Raw genomic sequence first — 16,609 nt, 5'->3', positions numbered from 1 at the left:
GTTACAACTAACAAGTTAACTAGTCGTCTTGTTGATGATTAGGGATGTGTTGATTTAAATTATCGATATTTATATATTTATAACAAGCGGTTGCCGGCGATTTTATCATCGCATAATTTAAAAAATAGCCTATAACATGACCGCGTGTATCAGCTACCTTCCAATCAAAGCACGATCAAAATCAGTTCAGTTGTTCCGGAGATTATCCGGAACAAACACATTGCGAACAAACATAAAGACTGACAGACTAAAAATTGGTTTTTCGATGTCAGCAACGCAAATACGTCATGTGTACGAAATATATAGAAACTTGAATTTTATTTAAAAAAAAGTATTAATCTATTTTGTAATAGAAAACAAAGTTTTCATGGAAAGAATATTTTTTTTACATTTTATAGATTAAATATTGCTTTAAAAAGAATCTCGTTTTTTCTAAAATAACTATGTTACAAGCTTATCGATAAAATTACGTTTAGTTTCCTATTTAAATAACAGAAACAATTAAATAATCGATATTTTCACATCCCTATATCATCAATTCGAGATATAGCATACAACATATAACAATAATATCATGTGATATACAGTGATATGCAATTCTACGCATGGGTTTGCGTTTCAATTGTATCTTTTAATATCAAAATTGTATAAAAACCTTACCACAAACCCACTTTAATGTCATTAACAACGATTTGGAGCAATCTAATTTGAATCCACATATCGACAATTATTATTTTTTATCGTTAGCAACACTAAATACTGTTTATAGGTTTGACAAATGAAATTGTACAACATTTGAGTTGACGCGTCAGAAACAAGAGTACATTTATAACCCACGTGCCAACTTAAACATGACTACATTGAAGTATTATTTTGCTCCAAAACTTTTAAGTTTTTTGGCAAACATCTGCCAATAACCAATATCATTGAAGGAAGGAGTTTTGGTTAGTGAAGGGGGGTCGTATGTTGTTAGTTCCTGTGGGAATTATGTAGTTATTATTGATAAGGGGTGTCGGGAACCCCATGGGGAAGGATGTGGGGGGTAAAGGTTGGTGCGCAGGGCTGTTGGGGCTGGATTTTAATTGATTTATAGAGGGGGCGGGGGCGGATTTTGGTGATCTAGGGGCTAATAAGTTGTCTACATCTATGTTTATGGCCCCCGTAGTATCGGCCCACGTGGCGCCCACTTTTGTTGTTTTCGTGTTGTTTGTTGTTATAGGTTGTTGTTGTTGATTGTTGCTGTTGTTGTTGGGGGCTATCGGCTGCAGCAGACCTAAGGTCGGTTGGATTCCTGTTGAATTTACTTAAATAAAATAACAAAGAATAAATAAAAAACATTTTTGAGATCATAAATCTAATAACACTTAAATCAAAATACATGTGATCTTACGTCTACAGCTACATCTAGTGGCACAAACAGACATTACACATGGTTGGGGAAACGGTGGGTAGTTGTAAAACAGATTGTACAGCCTCATAGTCCTCTTAACCTTCTAATGTCACAATCTTATCAAGTAAATGTAAAACTTGTCCGGCAAATATGGCCGCCTCAGATTTCGGTCCTCCGAGTCTCATCGTCAGATCCAAGTTGGAAAGACAATCGATTAACCAGGCTCGCACTTCTAACATCGATTCTAGGAATTCTCCTCGCAACATCGATTCCGGCAACGCGAGTATAATCGACGCAATAATCGATATCACGCTGCTCTGTATCTTTGGTTCGGGAGAGAATCTCAAATAGAGCACCATTCGCATCACATCTCGACAATAATTCGGACATTTCGGACAATTTTTCGATACGAGAATAATATTACCAACTACGGAAAGATATTTTAGCATAAGTATATTATCAACATCTTGTTTTTGATTGTGATGACTTAGAGTTAATTGTTTCAAACCAAAACCACCCACCAGAGGGTAAAAGAAAGAATCTGACACGGCAGCGAAACGGTTAATGGTCGCTTTAGAATATGGATGAGGTCGTAATGTATGGAAGTACTTTGTTTTATTTATTAAACGGCGTCGAATTATTTCTTCAGCGGGTACATCGTCGTTCTGTTTCACTTTGATCGATTTCGGTTTTTCCTCCTGTCTAGGTTTAACTCCGGCTATTCTATTCGCAGATTCAGAAAGTACATCCAACATGAATAGTTTAGTCGCAATAGAATATCTTCCTACATCTGTGTGTATTTCTTTGCAGAGATGTTCAGCGCACGTCGTAGGCTGACTGCAGACTATAGCTACGGATATATTAAATTTGATACTATCAAAATTGTCTACATGATATTTCTGTTCCAGATGTACGAACAAATCTAGTAAATCTACTGCTAGTTTTTTATCATCATGCTTTAGTTGTTTTTCCACTAATTCCTCAGCAGCTAACACTGAAGCTTCGAAAGTATCAAGATCTTTCACTTCGGTAAGAATTTCTAGTAGATCTCTTAAATACATCGGTCTTTTTTTAGATGCTTCTGTGACGTCATTACTCATATCGTAAGGTTGTAAATCATCGTCTGAATCTAATGTTACTTCGTTCTTATCTTTGTCCATGTCTTCTAATTTAGCTGATATTATAGCTTTTACTATGGCTTTAGTTTGTTCTGTACTTTTAACAGCTGAAGTGACTAAAGTATTGTGAGATGGTCTTAAATCTTCATCTATAACTCTATACGCGATACTATCAAGTGTTTCCTTCAAATCTATTGTCTCTGGTTTAGTTGTTATACGTTTTATAGAAGTTTTATCTAAGAAACATTTCATAGATAAATCTTTCAATGTTTTATGTACATTTGTACAAGTGATACCCATACTTAAGTAATCGAATCTAAGTTGTTCCGCTGCTTTTCTGTCTGTCTCATCTATTTCAGATAATATGGTAAATATAACTTCAATAGTAGCCATACCTACACATCTTAGTTCTTGCGCTAAAATATCAAGATGTTTCGACATCCCTTTGAATAATATATTTTTAAGTTCGATTAATTTCCAAGGGAATTTCTTTGCTAATTTCGTCCTATATTTCACAGATAAGACTAGAATTTCAGATATATACATGTGATCTTCCAAACTTGATACATTATTTGATTTAACATCGGACCAAGAGTTTGCTAATCTCAATATTAAATCTGTTAATATTTCAGCATTATCTTTACTCGTAGATATATAATATATAAGATTTTCAGGTATTCTTGTATCTGTAAAATTCTTAGATTTTACATAAAAAGGTATTCTAAATACAAGTACATCTTTCCAATCTTTATTTATATCTAGATTATTTCCGAGTATTCTTTTAATTGGTTGTTCATTATTATTATAATAAAGTGGTGATTTTTTTAACAACAAAACTGATATATTGTCAATTGCTTGTCTATTTAAATGATTCAAAAGTGTCTGTATTAATTTAGATCTGAGATAAAATCTAGATTCTTTATCACACCATGATATAATTACATCAACTAATTTCATGATTGCATTAGAATTATAATAAATATTAATAACTTTAGACAGAAAATAAGATAATGATGTTAAATTATATTTAATTCCTGCATTAAAATTACTATCAACCATAAAATCTAGTGCACGAATTATTTGAAATACTAATAAATAAGCATAATTTTCATGTGAGAATTCCTTAGGTGTACTCATAGTCAATCTATTAGCTACTCTTTCAGGTAAAGTAACCAATAATTGAACATAATTCTCCCATTTATTATTAAATACATCAATATTATCTTTATTTATACAAGACCATATAAAAGCTGTAAAAACTGCATCACTTTTAACATATTTAAGTAAAATTGAAGATAATCCGTCAAGTGTTGTTTTTTTATTTTCTTCTTTTAAGTACCCGCAGAGTATTGTTAAAGATTCATACGATGTTTCAAAACTTTCTTCTATCGTAAATATATATATTAATTCATGTTTGAAAAGAGGCCATTGTGGTAAACAAATGTTTACTAAACGAGATAATAATTTAGAAAACATATCAATTAATATATCGGTTATTATAAGATGATCTTGTCCGATGAATTTTGCAACAGTTATCGGCCCCGGTAAATGTTCACATAATATATTTAATGTCTTCTTCATATTGTTAGCGTCTCCTTCTGTTTGTATTGTTTGTATGTATGTTGTATAGTTGAGGAAGTTGTCCATACACTCGGTAAGACTCAGTCTGCACACAGACACCAACGTACCTCCTGGAAATAGAAAAACCTGAATGTGCCCAAAACTAGATGAAGATAATTCACAACATTTAAATTATTATCACATGTATTTTTGATTCATTTTAATAATCAAATTATATTTAGTGTAAATTCCATATAATATCGGATAAATTTCATAAAAAAAAAAATCCAAAATTAATTTTAAAAAAAAAACCGACTGACTGATACTATCTATTGTCTGCGTATAAAATTAAACCCTTAAAAAAATATTTTAAATAAAAAAAAACGTATATTACTTGCTAAAACACTTCCTTATTTTAAGATATACTTGAAAAAATCGACAAAAAAAAATTAAAAATGTAAAAAAAAAATCATAGCAAGTTATATTTGAAGTCGTACTTTTTACTATATTTTTTTTAAGAACATCTCTAACTTCAATTATATGAATATGGTGTCAATTTAAAATACACTATGACACTCCGAGGAAGATGACAAAACTAATGACACATAATTCATCAAAATCGGTTAATTAGTTTAATCTTTAGAAAGTCACAAACCCACAGACAAAAAAACAGTCAGTCGGATAACAAACCAAAGACAAATATTACCAACGTTATAAAGAATTAAACGTTACATAGAGTGACGTTATAAGGAGTTTACACTATTTTTATATTAACAATATATTTCATTTATATTAGATAAAGTATTCGCAATCTTGTAAATTTGATTATATGACTATTTTTGATATACAGTCAAAACCGTTTATAGCGACATCGTTTAGAACAACATACCGGTTAAATTGACCAAAATCAAAGGTCCTGGCTGAATGTTATATACATATCTTTCCTATTAATACCTGTCACCGGTTGTTACAACTATCGGTTTTTACGACTCAATATGAGTAGTCCCTTCGATGTCGTTATAACAGATTTTGACTGTATTTAATAACATCCATGAAATCCTACTATTACTAAGAAGGGAGTAACATGTTTCATAGACATGTTTCCGCAATGTAAACTGTCACTTACCTTGTATATTGACAGATGAGAAGTGTCCAGTGAGAGTGTCCAGATCTCCGAAGGCGGAGGACGCGGCGGTGGGGGGAGGGGGAGGGGGAGGGGGACTCAGCTCACTCAAGAGGTCCAGGTTCGATGCCGGCGACGCTGATACTGGAATTTACAACATTTCAAGAAGTTAAAAAACCTTTAATATATTCGAGTTTAATGAATTCATAATAATAAATATTTATCATCACGAAAAAACAGCTTAAGAAAACTCTAATTTAATCTTAAGATCACATAAAACTTCTAAATAATAATAATAATTTTAAAAAAAAACAAGAACACATGACAAACTACTTTTCAAATAAAAAAAAAATCGTCATAATGAGATAATTTTTTCTCTTTCGTGTTTGTTATTTCTAAAAGGAGGAGGTTTAATTCATCATAAATTTAGAACCTCCTCCTTTTGAAGGTGAATTAAAAATAAAGTCTATATAATTTAAATAATTTTTACCATTGTTATTATTGTGTGTTGTTGCAACAAGTACATCTTGTGATGAGAACGCGCTGGTAAAGTCCGCGAAGCTGTCAGGGGGCGCTGCGGAGACGGGGGCGGGGGCCGGGGCCGGGGCAGCGGGGGCCGGGGCAAGAGCCGGGGCTGTAGGGGCGGGGGCTGAGACGGGGGCTGCTCCGAAAGCTCCAGAGAAGTCGCCAAACTCTGCATCCGCTGCTTTCTGCTCTTCAGCACTGAGGAGATAATTTATGGTCAGTTATTTCAAAAATTATTGATGTGAAACATCTATAGGATCACTTGTAAACCGAATCGTTGGCGTGGCGACGCTTGCCGTGGCGACGGGTCGCCAAGCTATACTGAGGTATACATATATATATACACATCAAAAAAGTCTAAGCAACACATATAAATTTCAATTTTACAATGTGTTTTCGCATTAAATCCTTAGTATTTTCGTACTTTTATTATTTATTAATGCTTTTTTGATATTATACAACAATTGTTTTTTTTATTTACTTTTTAATAATCTTAATAACCAATAATTACGAGTAAGGAATGTTTGTACGTAGTACAAAGTAAGGTGCCTAATCAACTAAACTTAAAGTAAAATTAAATGGTTGTACAAAAATTGCATAAATTAATACAAAGTGTGGTCTCCTCTGTTATGGAGAACTTGCTGGCACCGATTATTCATAGAATCGATGAGACTGTTAATGTGATCCTACGGTAATTGCTCCCAATGAAATTTTAGTTAGTCCATCAGTTGTTGGGTTGTTGTCACTCCATCCAAGTCATTTAAAACACGTCTCTGGAGCATGTCCCGTGCATGCTCGATGGGGTTGAGGTCTGGCGATAGTGCAGGCCAAGGCAATACCAGGAAGTTTTCCCTTGCCAAATACTCCCGTGTGTGCAAAGCTGTATGCAAACGCGCATTGTCATGCATCAAGGTGAAATCGAAGCCAAGCGCTTGTGCGAATGGATGGACATAAGGTCTTAGAACATCCTCAACGTAATTTACAGCGTTCATGTTACCATTTACAAAAACGAGCTCTGTTCGTCTGTTCTTCATAATACCCGCCCATACCATAACTGTTAAGTCGTTGTATGGATGCACTTCCTGAAGCCACCTCAGTCTTTCAGTATTTTCAGGACAACGGTACACTCTTACCCTTCTAGTATCAGGCTAGAACCCAAATCGAGACTCATCGCAAAATAAAATTTTATCCCATTATTTCCGGGTCCATATAATGTGTTGACTAAACCATTCATTTCGACGAGCGCGATTCCCATGACGTATCGGTGGGCACCTAATTGGCCGTCGTTCTCGTAGGCCATACTCATGCAATCGATTTCACACAGTTTGGCAGCTAACAACAACACTACTTGAATTTTGTAGCCTCAAACCTATCTCTCGGGCGGTTAACACCGGCTGGCGTCTTTCAGTCAGTTGTATGTATCGATCTTTCCGTGTTGTTGTACACCTTCCTCGACCTGGGTGCTGCTCAGCAGGATCTCCCGTGTTAGTTTAATGCTGATGAAGACGGCAAATAACGCTTCTGTTGAACCAAAATACCGAGATACCTGAGATTGAGTTCTTCCCGCTTGCAACATCTCTACAGCTCTCTGCATTTCATCTGCGTTCAAATGACGTCGCTCCATAACGTAAAAAATGTCTCAAAATTCAAATTTGTTCAAAACTTTTTTTAATTATTGTTTGAATCTTAAAATTGATACCGAATACTAAATTTTAATAAGCAAAGAAAACGCTGTAAAATTCGAACAAATGCATTCGCTTTTAAATTTGTGAAAAAAAAACAAATGATACTCGATTTTTTTTCACAACCAGCCAGTATGTCCTATAGATCAAAAAAGTTTACATAAGTATTACCTACTTGGTAAAAAATGATAAAATAATTGATTAATAACTTGAAATAGTATGTGTTGCTTAGACTTTTTTGATGTGTGTATTTTATGTATTTAGTCTAATAATATTGAATATTTAATATTACTATTATTATTACTATAACTATTATTATTATTATTCCACATATTTATTAATTTTCTGTTTCAAAAATTTTTCTTAATATTATTATTATTATAATTATTATAATTATTATCATTACTATCATTATCATTGCCATTGTCGTTATCATTATTATTATTTATTTAATTGTAATATTTAATATTTTATGCATATTACTTGTACACAGACGAAGTTTCACATCTGCCAGGCGTCCCATGACGACTCACAAGTTTTTTTGTTATATCTTTCTATTTTTATATAACCATCGCAAATTAAAAATACTTTTGATCAAAAAAGCGAAAAAAAAATCATCACTGTCATCATCATCTCCTTGATCTTGTCCCACTAACGTAAGGTCGGTGCACCAGGTTTCTGTCCATCAAATCAATCTGTCGTCATCTCCATTGTCACCCCCTTCTTGATCATGTCACCTTTCAGACAATCCATCCATCTCTTCCTAGGCCTATCTCTACCTGTGTACTAGTGATGCAACGGAAGTGTCTTACCGGAACCAGAAACGGAAACAGATGTCAAAAATAAATTTTAGCAGAAACGGAAACGGAAACGGATGCGGAAACAGAAGTGTAAATAATAATAAAAAACTTATTTACAAGAATATTTTTTTCGGTAAAAACAGTTTGTATTCGTTTTTAATTTATTAAGGCATTGGATATCGGTGTCCTTTAGCCTTCAATGTATGTATTTTTACTGCGCTGCAATAAGTTAAAAATACGCGTTTTTTTTTAATTTATTTTCAGGAAACAAAATTACACTATTTACAAATTAAAGTTCGCCAAACAAACGACAAATTTATTTCTAACTATATAATGATTAATTTTTTTTTTATATAAGAGAAGGGGGCAAACGAGCAGCGGGAACACCAAGGTGTTCATCGACGCCCATGGACATCTGCAATACCAGAGGAATCGCAGATGCGTTGCCGGCCTTTGAGAAGATGATACGCTCGCTTCTTGAAGGACCCTAAGTCGTAGCGGTTTGGAAATACCGCCGAGGACAGACCATTCCACAACGATTATGATATATTACATGGTTATCACTTATTCAAAAGTACTTGTAATAACTCGTAAGTATGAAATAGTCACATTTTGCCAGTTGTCAAATTTTATATGGACAACAACTAGACAGTTTACTCCAGCAAGAGAAACTGATTGTTTCAAACAGCAGCAGAAAATATTACGCGCTTAAATTCACAAAATAGTACGTAAACAAACAAATGCGACAAGTGCCGAAAGGCCGCGCACGGACTGCGCGTCTCGCGCCGCGCATTTGGATCTCTCAGCCGTCGTAAAGTTCCGTTTTATCTCCGTTATAAAAGTTGCGGAAACAGAAGCAGAAACGGATGTTGAAAAGCACGCGGAACTTCCGCACTTGCGGAAACGGAAACAGACATCCGTTGCATCATTACTGTGTACCTCCATACACATACTTAACGTTCTCTTTGTCACATGCGATTCTTCAATGTATGAACTTTATTATAAACTAGCTTTTACCCGCGACTCCGTCCGCGCGGAATAAAAAATAGAAAACGGGGTAAAAATTATCCTATGTCCGTTTCCTGGTTCTAAGCTACCTGCCCACCAATTTTCAGTCAAATCGATTCAGCCGTTCTTGAGTTATAAATAGTGTAACTAACACGACTTTCTTTTATATATATAGATATAGATTCACTTCAAAATGGCTAAACGGATCTAAATAAAATTCAGAACAGAAATAGATTACTTATCATTGGTTTCTAAGACTTTGTCATTAGCAAATTAAACTAAGTTTATTGTATTTCTACTGACCGAGGGTCGAAGTCATCTTCTAGAACGAGCGAGGCGCTGCCGCTGGAGGGCGCTGGACACGTCTTGAACAGATCATCAAGTAGATCCTGTGAGTTCTGAGAGTTCTGTACACTTGCAGCAGCAGCAGCAGCAGCAGCAGCAGCAGGAGGTGGAGTTGCTGCTGATTTGCCGTAACTAGCTGCAGCACCTGGAAACACATATTGTACTAAAATAATGGGGGGAGAAAAATTTAAAACTTTAAGTAGATGGCGCTAGAGTCACCATTGAGCTGTCAGCTGTCATCTGTCAAAGTCTTTTTACGTCATTCTGGCGATTTAAAAATGTATTTTTTTAAAAAATTTTTGGTATATGTATTTTATTAATTGTTTCTTTAAAAAATTGACTTTTTTAAATTTTTTTAAGTGAATTTTGACGGAAATCGTTACTACGTGTATAGAGCACAGAGTACTTTGTTCTTAGTAATATTATAAATAAGAATGTTTGTATGGATGGATGTTTGTTTAAAGATATCTCCGGAATGACTTAACAAATCTCGATGAAATTTGGTACAGATGTAGAACATAGTCTGGAAGAACACATAGACTTAACTATAATAACTTTAATTTATGACCAAAAGCTAGTATTTCTCCCATTGTTAGATGTACTGAATTTGAATGTATGAAACAGACCTAGATTACAGTCTGTTAGGAAGCATAACTATTATTTTTTAATTCTAGGAGAAAGAAGTCAAGCATTTCAACTTATATGCTAATAATTAAAGACATAGTATTACCTAGATCAATCTTTTTAACAGGTGTGCTGGGTTTAGTCTTAGCAGGACTGCGCAGGCTGATACTGAGCGGTTTGCCGAGCGGCTCAGTACGCTCAGTTCGCTCAGACCGAGACAGACGAGGGCTGGTGTCTATAACTTCTGCATCCCGATACACATTCTCTCTGGAAATTATATCAAAGCAATTGAAAGATATTTGTACAAAAAAAAATTGTGACTATTTGAATATAAACTCACTTTTGTGGTTTTCGATGTCCGTAATCACCATCTGAATCATCTCTTTCGTAATCATCATCATCATTTCTCTCTTTCATATCATCTGAAATGTCATCACAAATTAAATCATATAAAATTAAAAAAAAAATTACAACAGTCACTAAACAACACTTATAACTGTAACTAACCCCAGCCTGGTGCCGCTCTGTCACTGTACTCGCCCCAACCCCCACCACCCCCACCTCCTCCTCCACCTCCACTTCGTACACCCATCACTGCAGCCTCCGATGACATGCCTACAATAAATACATTACTTCTCTTAACACATGTAACCCTTGATCTCTATCATTCGGTCATTGTTTAAAAATTACAGTTTTTGCTTCGTCCAGACATAAATGTACTTGTTGACATTCCTGATAATCTAATATATAAAATTCTCGTATCACGGGGTTCGAACTTGAACTCCTCCGAAACGGCTTGACCGATTCTGTGAGCATATTCAGTAGGTCTGAGAATCGGCCAACATCTATTTTTCATAACCCCCCCCCCCCCCCATTTTTTTAACTGCGCGCGAACGGAGTCGCGGGCGACAGCTAGTTAATCTATATTATCAGTTCAACAACAGCAACCTACAGCTCCAAAATGGTGAAAATCAAATAGGCACAAAATACAACATCTTATAGCCTATCCATTTAATAGAGCATGTCACTTATTTTTTTTTCAACATTAACAAAATGAAATCTTAAATGAAAATTTAAACAGAACTCTCACCAATATATTTATCCTTGTTCTTCTTAGCTTTCTTTCTCTCTTCTCGCAGCTTCTCATCATCCTGTATGAAGTCGATGAGTTCTCGCACCTTGTGCCTTACATTTATACCCTGTATACAAAACATTCATACTTTTTAAAAACGCCCAGCAAACTTTTTTTTTAAATTTTACTCAATATTCAAACTTTATCTAGTTCTGCTTTGTTTTAAGCTAATATTCTTATCAGAAATCTATATCATACTAATATTATAAATGGCAAAGTTAAGATGTTTGAAGATATCTCTGGAACGGCTCAACGGATCTTGATAAAATTTGGTACACATAAAGAACTTAATCTGGAAGAATATATAGGCTACTAGTTAAGTTTTTTAATTCCGCGCAGAATTAGTCGAGGCCGGCAACTAGTAATATTATAATGGAAAGATTTTATATGTGATTAGGGCAAGAACATTTGATAAATAACTTAATCAAACAAAAGCTTGAAATAGGATATTAACAACAATCGGGATTCAAACCCACAACCATCGTTTCAATGATAACTGACCTGATCCTTGCCGAGGTCATCAACGTAGGTGTAGTTCTCCAAAGATCTCAGGTCGTATATATGTTCCCGCGCCGACGTCACCACGCGCTCTGATCCATTGCGCACCAAGTAGCTCAGCAGCAGCAGGCACTGGTATATACAGTCATTGGATCAAAATGTCATTTGAGGCTATTTTCATGTGAAATACTTGTTTTAACTAAATACTCATATATACTGAATTATAGTTCTTTCTGCTTTACGATATTCGACCTTATGGGAGGTGAGAAATAATCATCAAAAACGTAACCATGGCAACGAAGCTTAAGGATTAAAAAAACGGAACCACGTATTCGGATATCGCGTCATCGCGTTATCGCTTTACAGCATACCTTATATGTGCGTCGCCAATGAGCCCTGTTATCATGCAACATGCGCCGCCACAACATGGACATAACCTCGGGGAAGTGCTCGTATGTGAATGTGGCCAGCGCCAACTCCTGCATCTGTTGACCGGTGGGACCCCAAGCCTCGTCCGAAGTCGCCTCGCGCACTTTACCCTCCACCTCCGTGTAATTCATCACCACGTTTGTACTGCAAATATGTCGTCATCAGCTCGTATACATAGTACATACACAAAGAACGACCCTAAGTTAGGGCTGGCTAAATTTATACAATCCTTTAAAAGGTAATCGTAAACCAAGTTATTATCAGACAATAATGTTATAGCAAAAACAAACGTTATTTTATGTTTAATCGCCTTGTTAGATATGAGTTTGGAAATTGTATTGTCGAATTTAAAAAAAACATTTTCACACCCTTTTATTTCCAGCGTGATCAGTAACTTAAATATTTTGTACACACATTCTTTTCGTATACAACTCATTTATCCTTAGATTAATTTTTATTGCAATTACTTGTTTAAATATTCGTTCGTATATTGAACGCGAAAAGTTTTACGTCATATTATACTAAAATACATATATATATATATATATATATATATATATATATATATATAATGCTTGTGTATATCGCAGCAGGTATTTCGAGATTGTTGTAATATGCATGAATTATGCAACGTGTATTCGCGGAGAAAGGTTACCATCAAGGCCGTTGTGCACCAAAACAGGCCGCCAAAAAGTCTCGAGACATTTTTAACAGAGAGGTTCCGTACATTTTTACACGAAAAATTGGTGAAATAATCAAGAATGGCAGTATTAAGAGTACCAGAAGAGGAATGATAAGTTTTACAAGAATGCAGAAAATTGAAATCTGTAATTGCATCCTGGTTAGTATATACTAATAAAGAATTTAAAAAAATTGCATGAGGAACCCTATAAAACGTAATCGCCTCGTCTGATAATATATCCAAACAGAAATAACACATTTAGTAAAGTCTAACCTGTTGAAATTATGTTTGGGAAAGGAGATTAACATTACTACATAAATGATAACAATAACATGCTGGAACAAATACATAGTAATATACTTCTCATTGTATGAAAAAATGAAATGTATAAAATTTTACTTCATTACATGTGTAAGGTAGATAAGATATAGTGTTGCAAATACAGTCAAACCTGGATAAGTGAGAGTTCAAAAGACCGCTTTATTTTTCTAGCTAACACAGGTATCTCTCTAACCAAAGTTTTTCATTGTTAGAGGTCGTCCGTAGACCAGACTATAACTTTTGCTTGGAAGTACTCTTATACAGGTTAAACAGTATATATATCATAAGGTGGCAAGCGAGCAAATGGCTACTGGATTCGCCGCAATAGCGAGGCAACCATTGCCTATAGACATCCCCAAATGCAGATGCATTGCCTTTAATCAACAGAGAAGGGGACACACAGAAAGAGGATATTTCTACTTCCTATGTGTCCCAGCTTCCGCCAAATCCACTCCCCCTTCCCTTTTTAAATAGTTACATGTCTTAACATAGAGGCAAGGATATTCTCACTTGAGTAACTGATAAAGTTATCATTCACATACCAACAAAACCAGTATTGAGCAAAGGTATTTAAGAGCAATTAGAAACAAAAGATATAAAAATAGGTGAAACAAGAATTTTGTGTAGTTTTAGGAACACAACACAGAAAAAATTTGACTAAACAATTAGTTAGAAATGTCACAAATTAATAAGTATAGTAATTGCCTATATCATAGGTAGTTTTCACATTTAAATTTCTAAAAATAACTTAATGGGGGCTCATTCAATATTAATTTAAAACAGTTTACCAGTATTTGTACTAATCTAATATATAAAATTTTCGTGTCGCGGTGTTTGTGGTTAAACTCCTCCGAAACGGCTTGACCGATTCTCATGAAATTTTCTGAGTATATTGAGTAGGTCTGAGAATCGGCCAACATCTATTTTTCATACCCCCCCCCCATTTTTTTACTGCGCGCGGACGGAGTAGCGGGCGACAGCTAGTAATAGATAATATTTCAAATTAGAAGTGTAAAAGAAAGGTACAGTGTTAATAAATATATTTGCACCAATGTACAACATAAACACAACTCACATCCAACCCAGCGGAGTAGATAGAGACCACGGATTTCCATTTAGCCCTTACCACATTCATACATCTATATATATACATGCATATTGATTTTAGGTACTCTTAATACCACCCTTTTTGACTATTAAATTAATCAGAATGTTATAGGTCTATTTGTTGACCTAAGTAACACTGTCTTTTACTTTCACATCTTAAATTTTCTTTGATAATATCATTCAACATGTACTATCCTTATTTCATTCTCAATTGAAATAAACAAGATTATTTTTATGTACAAAGATAATTTATCAGATAAAATAAGATAAAAAGAATAGAATTGAATTCTAGTGCAACTTTGTTTTTGATAAATGTACAAATTAATCTGTGGCCTTGAAATAAGATTGTATGTTGTTTACATTATATTTTTTTTTTCATTTCTAATGACATTGTTCAATTAGTTGTGGCCAGTTGTTAAGGAGGGTCAAAAATCATCAAAACTCCTTAAGATTTGCAATTGTCTTAATAAAATTACAATTATTTGACATGAGATGACTACAGTTTCCATTGCAAAAAAAAAGCTATTTAAAATATTTTTTTTCGATTTTTTTAATGGATAGTGAAAGGAGCAAGCTTTATATAACACTAGCTTTTACCCGCGACTCCGTCCGCGCGGATTAAAAAAAAATGCACAAGATAAAGTTCCTATGTCCGTCTCCTAGTTCTAAGCTACCTCCCCATCAATTTTCAGCTAAATCAGTTCGACCGATCTTGAGTTATAAATAGTGTAACTAACATGACTTTCTTTTATATATATGAGATATAAATAATAGATAAATGTTTTTGATAACACATAACATAACTAGTGCATTAAATATATCAGTCACTGATTTAATTTCTAATGCCTAGCTAAAAATCAACTAATACCAAAATAAAATTATCAATATGTGTATTTATAATGTATGTATTTATTTAAGCTATTTTAGTGCATTATGAAGAAAATCGATATGTTTAATATTATTGTATAATGCTTAGATATGGGTGTACCTATATAAACTTGTCTTCATTGATTAAAAGAAGGAAACAGGATCTCAAATTTGAAAGGAGAAAGAATAAGTAATTAATATCTAACCTAAGTTAATTCTAATAGAATTCTAATGTCCATTCAATTAGTAAAAGAATTAAAATAATGTTAGTAAAAATCTATGGAAAAACCTTGGAGAAAATATTTCTACCAAGTTCTGCCCTTGAATTATAAGCCTGCATGAAGATAGACTATTGAATGGGAAACCTTCACACAAACCAACAAATATATTTTAAGCCGATAGATAAGTCCAGTATGCCTCTATCAATAAAAAATCGTTAAATACTGCCAGAGAATACAAAATTAGTGTAACTTTTATTCAGTTCCTTACAAAATTCATACGGTAATATAACATCTCATTTGGCATTATTGCCGTGTTAATTGCTCTAAAAGCCATCTAATTAAACATATTAATGAGTTACGCAGAGTTAATTTACATAAAAATCATCTAAAATATTGTAGTAACTTACACTTTATCCGCCAACTCCCGCACTTTCCACATACTTATAAATCGATCCATTTTGCACCAGAATAAACTTTTACTCTTTCAAAACAAAAAAATCACTATAATTTCAAGTAAAACAACATAAAAATTAACTTAAAACGCGAGCTGATGATTTGGCTGACATTATTGCAAATGGCGAGGAAAATATTGCCATATTAAAATACTTGAACATAATATTATTTGTGCAGCATTTTTCTTCGCTTAAAAATTGTTAATTTATTTCTTTCTATGTTAAATTGTCTATTTTTAAAAGCTTTTATTTTTAAATGATTAATTAATTTGAAGGATTTAAAAATTTATACTACTGTTTTTGTCACAGAGTATAATAATCAGTGATTACGTTTGATGCTTTTTAATCGATTAAGAACGGCTTGTGATTTTTGTTGTGCTTTATTTTTTCGATATTTCTGCATAGTAAATTCGTACACAAATAAAACTCTAAAAACCTTTTCCAAACATTTTAATTTATTAAGCAGCGACAAGGTTTAATTTCACATTCACAGACTATAAGTTTATGATACATAATGAAATATCTAGGATTAGCCCATTTACTTGCTATAAAGTATGTATTTTCTGAATGAATATGAATGACATTCTAAATTATTACGTTATTAAAAACGATAAATAAACTTACTTTGAAGCAATTACGAGTAGCTTTATTCTTTAGCAGTGAGGACATTATATTTACAATAATTAAAAAGCCTAAGCAGTAATAATTTTAACCCTTCTAATGTA

General features: G+C 33.7%; 1 protein-coding gene across 1 annotated transcript; it reads right to left on the bottom strand.

Moving 5' to 3' along the window:
• Positions 1-1,305: 1,305 nt before the first annotated feature.
• LOC106716205 (telomere length regulation protein TEL2 homolog) lies at positions 1,306-16,001 on the bottom strand. Its single transcript, XM_045683877.1, has 11 exons — positions 15,840-16,001; positions 12,177-12,378; positions 11,809-11,937; positions 11,266-11,374; positions 10,683-10,790; positions 10,516-10,597; positions 10,282-10,442; positions 9,510-9,696; positions 5,682-5,914; positions 5,195-5,335; positions 1,306-4,199 (listed from the first exon to the last, which is right to left on the bottom strand). The coding sequence occupies exons 1-11, from the start codon at positions 15,887-15,889 to the stop codon at positions 1,486-1,488; spliced, it is 4,116 nt and encodes a 1,371-aa protein (XP_045539833.1). The 5' UTR covers positions 15,890-16,001; the 3' UTR covers positions 1,306-1,485.
• Between the last annotated feature and the right edge of the window lie 608 nt (positions 16,002-16,609).

Source organism: Papilio machaon, chromosome 24, assembly GCF_912999745.1.
Source record: "Papilio machaon chromosome 24, ilPapMach1.1, whole genome shotgun sequence".
NCBI classification, from domain to species: Eukaryota; Metazoa; Arthropoda; class Insecta; order Lepidoptera; family Papilionidae; genus Papilio; species Papilio machaon.
Note: the sequence above shows the minus strand (reverse complement) of the source record. Positions and strands in the feature narration are given on the sequence as shown.

Excerpts from the sequence above, each read along its gene's own strand:
- LOC106716205 (XM_045683877.1), bottom strand. The coding sequence starts at position 15,889 with ATGGATCGATTTATAAGTATGTGGAAAGTGCGGGAGTTGGCGGATAAA. Across the intron at positions 11,375-11,808 it reads ATGACCTCGGCAAGGATCAG|GGTATAAATGTAAGGCACAA; the intron begins GTCAGTTATCAT and ends TTTTGTATACAG. Across the intron at positions 10,598-10,682 it reads CAGAGCGGCACCAGGCTGGG|ATGATATGAAAGAGAGAAAT; the intron begins GTTAGTTACAGT and ends ATGACATTTCAG.